At 43.0% G+C, this 12,143-nt stretch overlaps 1 protein-coding gene across 1 annotated transcript; it reads right to left on the bottom strand.

The window, feature by feature from the left end:
* Positions 1 to 588: 588 nt before the first annotated feature.
* TAGLN3 (transgelin 3) lies at positions 589 to 11,423 on the bottom strand. Its single transcript, XM_075721866.1, has 4 exons — positions 11,242 to 11,423; positions 10,210 to 10,384; positions 4,883 to 4,985; positions 589 to 730 (listed from the first exon to the last, which is right to left on the bottom strand). Exons 1-4 carry the CDS (start codon positions 11,419 to 11,421, stop codon positions 589 to 591), a joined length of 600 nt encoding a protein of 199 aa, XP_075577981.1. The 5' UTR covers positions 11,422 to 11,423.
* Positions 11,424 to 12,143: the final 720 nt, after the last annotated feature.

Genomic DNA, 12,143 nt, shown 5'->3' with positions numbered 1-12,143 from the left:
AAATTGAGCATGTAACAGACTGTAAACGCTATAGCAAGGAGTCACTCAGAGAAGGCTCTGGGTTAGAGACAAGACAGATCAACCATTCAAAACATTCAGCTCCTCAGCGCTGCACCATACATTTGTTGGTTTTAATTGCTTTTACCTCCTTTAAATAATGAGTCTAAGAAGTGTCTTTAATTTGTCTTTATTCTTAGGTCAAACAATATCATCACTGAATTGAAGAACGAGGTTACTGGTTGAAATACAAGTGCGGTGTGAGACAAATATGGAAGATAACACTTTGCAAATAAATTAATACAGAATAATTGTCTTTGCATAGTTCAGAAGTGAAAAGTAGGAGGCAGCAGTGCGCACGTGCTGTGAACTGACACACGCCACCACGAAAACCCAAGTGCCTACTTGAACTCTTGCAGCTGCAAATAAAACAAACCAAACCAAAAATACCCCGAACCTCAGAGAGCACTAACTATTAAAAAACAGGCAGAAAGGGAACTAATGAGCTTTTTTTTCTTTTTTTTCTTTTTTTTTTTTTTTTTAACAGACCATGCTGCAGAAGGAGTGTTTTCTCTACAGACAGAGATGCTTTTAGATAATCTGCCTTGGCATCCCATAGCCTGTCATACCCGACTGTGATGCTCCTTTGTTGCTGCCCATCTGAAGGCCTATTACGTTCTGTCCCTGACGAAGCTGCTCTTCTGAAAATCCTCGTCGATTCTGCTGTGCTTTCCTGTCCAGATACACACAAAAAAGCAACATACAGACATGCCATCATTCTGCATATGCCCAGAGAGAGGACCATGAAAAGCAATCTGAAATTGGCTCCTGTTAACAGACGTTCCCCCTGTGATGCAATATTTCATTTGCACCATCCCGTGGGCTGGACAATGCTGGCTGGGCTAATTGCTTTCCTGCAGTTAGAAGTAATGCTCTAGTCAAACCTACAACACTTCAGACTTTCACTGTAGCACTTACTCAAGAACCCCAAGGGACTTCCCCAGCATCTGTGACAGGTAAAATATTTATGCAGTGCTGTATATAGCACTCATGATAGGATTAATTTGTGTTAAGCCCTACAGCCCTTAAAGGCTGTAGTCCATGGGATCTGATCAACGAGACACTTACCTGTGCTCCAACACAAGTTGATACCCATCTAGAGCAACAGTACGAATTGGTATAATTTAACTCAGTGGAGTAATTAAGAGCTGAATGTACCCGGAGAAACAACAGGACAGAGAAGTGACTTGCTCATTTTCGCAGAGCAGATGATGGCTGCCTGCAGGACAGAACAATTGCTCCGTTGCCATTTCCAGATCTCCCTCCTCTAAGCAATAGACTTTGCCCTTTGCACCTGTGTCTTAACTGTATGAGAGTCCTTTATCTTCTGTCAAAACATATGGACCACTTTTGTTCAGTGTCCCTGGTCTCAAAAGCCCTTTGGATCAATGAACCTTTGTTGGTGCTTAAAAGGAGCCTCTTTTTCCAGAAAATAGCATTGAGGGCAGAAGTGGCTGCTAAGAAGAAGCACAAAAGTTTGTACTCTGCTGCCTTGAGAGAAATGTTCGTCTTGGATTAATCTTTCATTTATACAAAGTGAGGAAAACAAATCATTTACCAGGGAGAAGGATCAGTTTGTTGCTGCCAAATAAGCCCTATGAATCAGCAGAGCCCCAGACTGAGGAAGGCTTTCAATCGACCAGATTCTACTCCCACCCAGGTACAATCTTTCTCCCTGCTGTGTCTGTTTGTCCTGGGATCAGGTTACCCTCCAATATGGCATCGCCTTACAATTCCCCTTTTCTCCCCACCCCACCACCTGATGAGAATGATAGATTAGGTGGCTGCTGTGATTGAAAACCATCAACATGGTCCTCTCTGTCAGGGTCTGATCCTGTACTGTGCTGAGCACGCTGGCTCGAGTCCAAAAATGCACTTAAACTCTTTGCTAGGCTCAGGGTGTTCAGGACATTGCAGGAGAAGAACCCACGTCTGCATGAAAGCCCAGCAAAGCAGAAAAGTGAGAAAGATCCACAGGAAACCAGTCATTTTTCAGAACGGGTCTCCAGTGTTACTGCATAGACTAGTAAGAGGTCTTACAGAAGCCCATCACAGGCTCTCAGATCCCACAGCTCTTGCCAAAATGCGTGCTGTTTTGGAGTGAGGCACGCAGAACTGAGGGCACCTCAGAAAGCAACCCCCTCTCACTGCTGCTTAATTTCTTTTCCAGGATCCCTACACGGGTACCAAACTATTGCCAGGATCTCCACGAGAGGATGTTTTTAGAACTACTCCTATTACCTGATTGAATCTCAGGTTCACTGTGTCTGCTTTTATTTTAATTAAAATCCCAGGAACACATTCTATTATTTTTTCTTTTTTCCTCCTAGAATTTTGAGCTGTGTTGTGGAGTAATTCCACAGAAAGTTGAAATGTAACTACGATCAGGAAAAAAAACCCCGAGACTGTGAAGAAGAAATAAAAAGAGACAACAAAGGGAAGTCTGGATATGTTAATAAAAATTGATTACTTATACAGTTTGGATTATATAGTGTTATTTTCACCATCATAAGCACCACATTTAGTATATGATGGTCATACAGATAACAACATGTACTTTTGATTTGGTTTTAGGTTGGCGGTAATAGCCTTAACTGAGACTGTAAGAAAAAGAGGTGAGGGCAAGTCTATTCCCCTCAGTGTCTCACACTGTGTCAAGTTCTGTTTGGCCAGTCTGCCATCACCTGGCAACATCCTTACTGCAAACTGAGCCCACCATGCAGATCTGTTAACTTTTTATGCCAGCTTTGCACCAGTGGCTGCCAAACTGCAAGATAACAAACAGCCATGGATCCATGAACCTCGCTAAGGTACGCAACAAAGGGGTAATCAGGCCTGGTGAGACTGGGTATGTGAGACACTGGCAATGGGAAGTTAAAACGGCTTAGCTCAGGTGTGGGGGTATCTTAATCACTGTTGATCCCTGAACAGATACTCTTATACTATTTAATCTTGACGACTTTCAATTTAACTTAAGGCGATTAAGAATCAGCCTGAAAGCCCTGACTCATGACTAGCACTGGGTGGCAGTGAGGGGGCTTGATCTGCCTGAATGATGGGTAAGCTACTCAGAAAACAGCTCATGATCTGCCATATGTTATTTCCTTATAGAAATAACACCAGTTTTCCTTAAGGCAGTGGCTATAAAATGGTATTTCAGGGGCTGCAATAGATAGGGATTGGCTATCCAAACAGTATGGGCAGGACAGACAGCTAGGGGAGAAGGGAGGTGATCACATCTTCATTTATGCCAATGAAAACTGTTCCCACCCACAATTAAGAGTCCAGATGAAAATTAATTTTTCCATGTAGGACTTTGTTTTAGTTACATAAAACAAATAAGCCTGTCTGGGTCATAGTGATTTCATGTCTGGTTTGTATTAAAGCTTGTAATTGGATTTAAATTTTAAACCCAATTATATTCAATAAATACAAATCTCTTTGTGGTCTGTATTAAGTTAATTTAAACTAATTTCATACGAAGAATGCATAGGAGTTTGCACTTACTCACCTAAAATTCAAGTCTCCCTTAGCCTCAGTTAAACCAGCTCAAGGTTTAAGACAAACCGAAAGAAGTTTGCTTTGCTTTTGCTGAGCATCATCTAAACATCAGAAAATTCAAGCAAACCAAAGACAAGCAGCCAGCACTCTTTTTGCTCCTGTGGGGCAGGAGGGCTAAAGATGGGACGATTTCCTTTTCTTCCTGTCCCTGCTTCTCAGCCTCCCTAGCCAAAACAAATGGAGTTTTAGAGCAAATAAACAGCTTTGCCAAGACAGAGAATTCTTCACAGATAAGCGGTACTCTTCAAGACAAAAGATGACTAGGAAATGAAATCATTTTTTGTTTGATGAAAAATGGAAAGAGGCTTCATGCCTTCTTTTTGCTCGGTAACGGGGTCACTATATGGGGGTTTGCAGACATCCATGACAGCCTTGTCTTCATTAGTCTTCTGGTCTGTTATCTGATGTGAGGCAAAAGTACACTTTTACTGCCGGTTATTTTTAGGACACATGATATCTGCATGGCTGCTGCCATTTTCGTTCCCTTTGTTTCATAAATGGATATAAAGGATCAGCTGAAGCTGCTAAACAGATGAATGTCATGAAAACTGGTGGCTGAATTTCCTAAGTATCATTGCTCTCCTTCTAGGGAATAAAGAGTAAGGGATAATGTCAATGGACAAGAAAATTATGTCTCTTCTTCAGTGATCAGCGTGGGCCCTTCACACAGCAAGACAGATATGCTACGAAGGTGCCTGGAGCAGGATGCTGCATTCCTCCCTGTGTGCACTACCAAAAGCCAACCATCCAGTAGGGTCCCCACGCGTGCACACACACGCCCACACCAACACAGCCTGTAACAGCCTCATTCAAAAGGGGCACCTCCAGGAGGAAACCAGAGCTGGAGCCACGGGCAATGCGCTCCTTGGTCCTGGTACCAGTAGTGCCGTCCCAGCTGTGGGGCAGGAGGGACACATAAGCTGGCGTGACGAGGCTACATGAGAAAAGGCTGCGCTGCACAGCTCCCACAGAGCTCCTCCCCAGCAGCCCTGGTGTAACTTTAGGTTGACAAGATATGGTAAGACGTGGGCCTAGCAGTGATGCTGATAAAGTTGGGAACCAGTGAAGGGTAGAAAGTGTTGCTGCCCGGCTGGGTCTTTGCTTCCCTCATCTAGACTCTGAAGAGAAAATCTCTCCATTACAAGGAGACTTTGGAAAGACTCTTCCCCTCCTTTCCCAATAAAATTCCTTAAAGCCTAAAGGCAGATGATATTACCAGCTTCCTGGGGAAGACAGGTCTGAGCAGCTGTGCTTTGGACTTTACCTGTGAAACCAGGATGGATCCCCTTTGTAGCAGCCGTCATCCTTGGTGACTGCCAAACTGCCTAGAGCCATTAAGGTTCTCTGCACTGCTGCCATGTCCTTCCCTGGAAAGCCAGACAGTGAAATTAATATAAGAAATCCTTGCACAACAAAGAGCTTGGCACGCTGATAAACAGTCTTATCCAATGTATTAACCAACTCCCTCAGCTCCTGTGAAAAAGTGCATTAATAGCATTATAAATGCTATTTTACCGTTGCTGAAATGGAGGTACTGACATGCAAGAGCTTATTAAAAACCATCAAAGGGACAGCGTTAAAATGAAACTTAACAATTCAGACATTTCTAGGTTTCCAGGCCTCTGGCTACTTTAATGCCTTCCCCCATGCTATTTTAAGTCCTTCTAGATAACACCTTTTGCAAAATTTTCTCCTAAGAAGAGATCACTTTGGTGTACAAAGAACAGTACTATACTCGGTAAAACATGGCTGAAGGAGAACAATGTGGTAAGTAATTGTGCTGGGTCTCAGTTTCTTCACCTGTAACTGGTAAGACTGATCCCACCTTTTAACCCCTGGCAATTCCAGACAGTCCCTGCACTAACAGCTCACGACAGTCCTGGAGAGGTCCTGTGTGGGTAAGTCACATCAGTCCTTCCCAATTTACCCATCAAAGCACCTCTCAGATCCTTCCGACAGGCTTCCTTTCTCAGGCTGCCAAAAAAATCAATGTTCTGCAGTTTCATACCTTAAGTTCCAGTCATCCAGTCCACTATTCTTCCACTTTCTCCCCCTCTATGTTATCTCAGCTCATTCCTCATTTCAAAAAGTCAGGGCTCATCTCATCTTTAGCCAAGTAAAAGTTACATATCTGGTCATCACTAGTTCTTCAGGTTCCCTCCATAAACGACAGTGAGAGAAAAGCTTCTCAGGGGATAATTTATCCCATCTGTATCGAGAGGGATGAACTTGCCTATCACTTGCATAGAGGCCCACCTTCCACCTAGCTGAAAATTCACCAGGTGCCCGAGAGGGTAACTTACACCTTTGAAATATAAGGCTCATTTTCAATAGAGGTTTACATTTTAAAAATGGTACCCCCTCCTCCTGCCTCTCCTTCCAAAATCAGGATAATAAATAAATTTTCCTTTATTTCCTATATTTCCTTCCTTCAACGTCTTTTGTTGATTCCTCCAGTGAATTCAAAAAGACACAGAAATATTTAAGAAGTTAAGATTACTCCTTTTTTCTTAGTTCTGTCTCTGCACTTTGTCACTTGGTGTAAAAAGGGCAGGGAAGATAAAATATCAGAGTCAGACAGACTCTAACGCATTACCCAATGCAGATGTGGTAACTTTTGGAAAACTTGCTAGCAAAAATGAGTTGCAGCATGTATTTCCAATTCTGTGAGGTGGTAAGTTGTTGTAAATCTGCCTTTTGCCTCTCCCTTCTTCTGAAATCCTTCCATAAGTGTTTCTATGACTCCCCTCCCTTTCTTTCTGTTCCAGTTCTTTCTCTTTCCTAAAATAATTTATCTAGTTAACAGGTCTGGGTTTGACTGTAAGTTCTTCACATGGGAAAATAAGTAATTCATAAAAACATGAGATACTAGAGACATGATGATGATAACAGATTTCAGAAATACCTCCAGTGGACCAATATTAATGAAAATCGCTGTAGGCCAGCTGGAGTGTAGAAGGAAGGGAGCGTTGCACATTCTGTGTTTATGCTATGCATCATCCTGACTATACGTAGATGAAGTTCAGGGCTTTGGTTCGTACAAACCTAACTGTGTAACGCACTGGCTGAGGTGACGAAGACACCCGAAAGCTGAAAATGTCTAGCAGCTTCCAACTGTGGCTGTCATACAGCCTATTAAAGTTTATAGCAATCCCATCTGCAGAGGACCTTTTCCTCAGAAAATAAACTGTCAGCCATCCAGAATCCTCGTTTTACTGTATTTTTTTACCGCTAACTGCATCAGACGGGGTCCTTGCTTAAGAGAGGGCAGCCGAAGAGCCGACATCCCACACGCGCACGTACACAGGCGCACACGGAAGAGCGCGGGGCAGAAACACTCAGAGCTCCCCGAAGCAGCAGATGTACCATATGCTGTAACAGATGCCACACACAACGACCTTGGGATGCCTCCCCTATAACAAGGAGCGCGGTGACTGACTGGGATGAAGAGGGACGTGAAGGAGGGTTTAAAAGTGAATGAGCTGAATAATGATGGCAAGCGCAGAAAAAAGAAAAAGAAACAAAAGACGGGTAGCAAAATATGATGCTCAGCCTCGCGGAGCCATCTGGCAGCACCCCCCCCCCCGCTCTGCGCTCAGCTCCGCTTTATTTGACAGTGGCGAGTGGGAGACGCTGCAGGGGAAAAATAGACCGAGTGGGAGCCGAGCGCCACGTGAGAAAACAAAGCCACGGCGTTGCAGAACCTCCTTGCTGCATATGAGGGGTGCTGCGGGTGAGGGAAAACCCCAAATCCGTATGGGTCTTGTACCATTTGCCCTCTTCCAGCAAGGCATACAAGGGGCTCGGTGGTCAGCATATAAAGGGAAAATTTAAAATCTAAATTTTTAAATTTAAAATTAAAATTTAAATTTTAAAATTTTAAATGTGAAAAAATTTAAATCTCCACTGAGAAAGTCGCCTAACACTGCAGCCACCTGACAGAAGGGATCGTACGCATTCTCTGAAGCCAAGCTTGACTCTGGCGTTTTCTTTGCAGAAAATTGCCGCAGATCTTCTTTGCAGAAAATTGCGGTCAGTGCCTTCCCTCAGCTCCAGCACTTGCCCATTGACAGCCGCGTGGGCCTCCTGCCCGGCCCCCAGCCTCAGCCTCCCTGAATCATGCTGCAGGGACCCACGCTGACGGCATTTCTTCTGCATCTTCAGTGTCCTCTGCAGCATGCTTGGAATAGCACAGCCCCGCAGAGGAGCTTGGCACTGCCTGTACAAGGAGGAAGGGCCCTCTGGTCACTTCTTATGCTAAGCCTTTCTCTTTTGGGGGAAACCTGGCTGGAAGGCCTTCTTCTCCAGGCCCAGAAAGGGGAAGGTTCAGACCCAAAGACACAGAACTGCTCTGCACAGTATTCCTGAAATGCTCTTTTGCAAAGGCTGAACAAGTACCCAGAGGTACAGCTGCCTCTTGCCTGCCTGGAAAATATACTGGGGAGGTATCTGTAAAACCCAGTGAACATAATATCTTGGGCACGGATTAGGGAAAGCTGCTCAGCACAGCACATTTATGTAAGAAAGGACCAAAAGAGAGCAAAACTTCTCCTGGACCAAGAAGTCGCAGAGATGAAGAAAAATGCACCAGATGGACTGAGTGAGTTTGAAACAGTCAACAGCAGATTGCATCCTAAAACATTTTCACTAATCATTACTAAGCATTTCAAAGCAAAAGCTCTCGGAAAACAATTAGTGCCAGAGAAAAGCTGTTTTTCAGTCACACATACTTTTCTTTCCCTATAAACAGACATTGACATTGTCTCTCTTTCTAAAGAGGTTATGGCCCGAAGTGTAGGAGCACGGTAATTATGAAATAGTGAAAAAGAGACTGTCCTTTCTGTCCAGCTAATGCTTCCAGGTTCAGACGATTCAGCCCTGAAGCAGCACAGATGCTAGAGGTCAGAGTTACGGTTAGACACAAAAAGCTTGCAGTGACTCACTGCTGGAGAGACATACTGTTTCATCTCAGCACTGAAATGAGCAGCAGGAGGGATGAAAAGGGAGTGGGAAAGTGAGGAGACACAGATTAGTTTTGGGAAGTCCTAAAATAACAGTGGAGAAAAGTCTTGCATGTCTCCCTCCTAGGCTGTGAGTTGTGTTTTGACTTCCTGTCCTCTGGAAGTTACTAGCTTTTTTCCTTACATCTGTTGAGAAAAGGCGATGAGTGAAAGGAAGAGAAATGAGGAGAGAGCCACCATCATTAGGAGCTTTTTGTTTTCAGAGCAAGTCCCGTTTAAGGATCAATGTACCATACTTTCATTTGCCTGGTGTGAAGCCATTATGAGATGCAAAAGACTGCAGAGAACAGCATCTGAAATGAGCTATTATCATCCCTTACAAGATAGATGGAGCTTCTCTTTCAACAGCCTGCTAGGCTGAGGGGCTGGAGGGTGTTACTCCAGGGAAGTGAAAACCCCTTCAGTTAAGACATTTAAAGGTAGATTGGCTGAAACACTGAAGACTGAACTGGAAGAAACAATCCTGCCCTTGTGCCCAAAGGTAGGATTTGTCAAGCAAATCTGGCACTCTGAGAACATTACGGATCCCGGTAACTCCAACGGTTAGTATATCCTTCCCTTCTATCCACAGAGAGCTTCCTAGTCTTTCATTCCTCGAACTGTCCTTCAGAGGAGTGATGTCTTCACATATCCCGACAGCCTGTGAAAATAGACCCCACTTTTTTCGCTCCAAGTGCGTTCCTACACAAACCAGCTTTCTCGATGGATTGCTTTCCTCTTCCCACTGTTTCATTCTCATGGCAGATTTTTGACCCTTTCATTGCCCTGCAGCTGTCCTTGTGTTGAGCCCTCATGCAAAGCGTTTTGCATCACCTTGTCCAGAGAGATGCAGGATATACAGCGTCTTTGGTTAAAGCACCAGGAAGAGATGCATCACCACAGAAATGGGCAAAACCAGCCATACGAATGCACAAAAGACTCAGCCCTCCAGGAACTAGAACAGGCAGTTTCCACTTTGAGCATGGGATGGAGACAGCCTTCACCTGGGTTACTGCAAAACCACAGGGGCACTCTGAATTTTTTTGCTGTTGCCATAGTGACCTCTCTAAAAAGACTGTATCCTTAGAGAGAGATGCTCAGCTAACATGGTGTTAGCAGTGAGTTTTGCTTCTCGCTAGTCATAAACAAGCCCTCATAAGCTCCACAGAGGCATATATGCTCCTGGGAATGCATTTTATAGCTCTAATTTAAGCTTTGCTTATAATTTGAAAACTGCAATAAAATCTTGTCATCAGAAAATAAGGGGTTTCCATATTTGCTATTAGAAGCTATTTACTTGGAAATAATTAGCATAGAGAACATTTGTTTTATTAGGTCTGTGGATTTCTATCAGAATGATGAGCTTTTGTATAACACATGAGCTTGGAAAGGTTCCATTATGCCCTCAGGGCAATATAAATCCCTCAGAGGAGATAATGCACCACCGGAAGAAGATGGTAATGAGGTAAGGCAAACAGAAACAAAAGATAATTACATTAGAGAATATGCCTTAGACAAAATGCACCATCATAGCACATCAAAGCAAAGTAAAACGAAGACTGCAAGCTGACTTCCAGATTATTATTTTTACCTTCCCATAAATCCACTGTCTGGAAAATATCTGTTGTTCTTACTCCGTAGATTTCAGCAGCTTTTAAGAACTGAGAAATTTGTTCCATCTGCTTGAAAGCCATTTTTGATTCAGAGATCTTTGCAATGGGCTCATTTCCCTTTGGATGTAAACTGTTTATTAACTTGCACAGCAGCTGAGAGATAAATACAGAAATAAAATTAGAAAGCAGTCACCAAACTAGAAGGCAATTTCTGCACATGAAATGATGCTGCAAAACGCTTTTGACCTGGCCAGATTCTGTCAGGAACACAATTTCTTCAATTAAAAACAAAGAAGTGAATTGATAATAATCAAAGTATATTAGAAATGCATTAAAGCTTTCATTAACTGATGGCAATAGCCTGACCATATAAATCCTAATCTGCTAGAAACAACAAAGCAATCACTGGTAAAGGTTATATAACAACTGACAGAGAAGAAACCACATGCCCAAGCCAAAAAAATAAGCAATGTCAATTGAAATATTGTTAAAGTCACTTTGGCAGACATTCAACGATTAGCGTATTCTTACAGCCCACTGCAAACAGCAGCATCTGCCTGTTGTTCAATAAACCAATGGAATACAATGTTTTAGTTACAGAACTATTCCCAAGAAGAAAACAGTTATGACATAATCCAATCCTTCAAATTTTCTGTATCTCTTCACCTTTCCCTGTCAACAACGATTATTTCTTAACGAGGAAAGTATACATCTGATTTTAAAACAGATCTCATTTAACTGTATGAGAAAAGGTGCTGAAGGAATGAGTCATGCTCATATATAACGTGCGTGACTCATAAGAATCATAAGTACTGTGCTAATCCCAGTGCACTAGTAGAATAATTATCTTCTCAGTTTAAGATTCCTGGTCAAAAGAAAAGAAATCAGATGCTAAGATACCTATTTATGCACTGGCCACGAGCTCTAACTAATTTAGCTAGATGAAGACAGAAAATAAGGACACAGTGCATATAAACCCATGCAAGTATATAACTGGACAAAACACTTACCGTTCCATCCATCAACCAGGTCTGAAAATGTTGCCTTCCAGGAGGAGGGTGCTCTATCTGTTCTCCACACTGCACAATAATCCAGTTCACCAGCCTAGACTCTAATTCCGGGTCATATTTCTGTTCAATCTTTTCCTGAACTTCTCGGCTTAAGCCATAGCTTGGTCCTCTGTTAGCCATCTCTGGAACCAAAGCAGAACTTACTTAGCGGGTAGAGTCCTGATCTGCAGCTTTGAAGTACGCACCGGAAAATTAAAGAATAACAGAGTGAGCAGCCTGCCCTATATGTTAGACAGTTGAACAGATGTTCATCAACACTGAAAGTAACTGTATGGCACCGGTTAGAGCTGTTCTGCAGAACAGGGGAGGGATCAACGAGGGAATATCCTTTTCCAAAAGCACAGATCGGCTACAACATTTTTTTGAAAAAAAAAGAAGGAAAAAACAGAAATCCCCCTGCCCAACCACAAAAACAGAAGAAAAGCAAGACTTAAAACAGAGTAGGTTTTAAAGAGAGGCTTCTGCTATGTTTACAGAGAATACAATAGAGTCCTCAGATCAATGTTAAAAGCTGCCTGCAAATCCAAAAGCACTTTAAAATTGCCTACCTAATACTTGCTAATAAGAAGAAGGTTGTACATGGGAGCTCAAGCAATCTGATTAAAGATGCAGTCAGGGTCTTCCTCAGCAGAGATGCAGGGATGGATATCCAGAGATCAGCAAACTGAAAAGCGTTGATGAATTTAAGAGACGAAGGCTGCCACAATGCCCTGCTGCTGCTGCAGCATCGTGGTTTGAAGAACAGTGTATTGATTTGATTTTCCTCACATATGAGGAGGGTCAAAGCAGGGGCGTTGCTAAGAGCCATTAAAGAGGCCTGCCTACTCAGTCACAGCCTGGGG

This window comes from Pelecanus crispus, chromosome 1 (assembly GCF_030463565.1).
Source record: "Pelecanus crispus isolate bPelCri1 chromosome 1, bPelCri1.pri, whole genome shotgun sequence".
Taxonomy (NCBI): Eukaryota; Metazoa; Chordata; class Aves; order Pelecaniformes; family Pelecanidae; genus Pelecanus; species Pelecanus crispus.
This window is presented reverse-complemented; position numbering and strand designations above follow the sequence as displayed.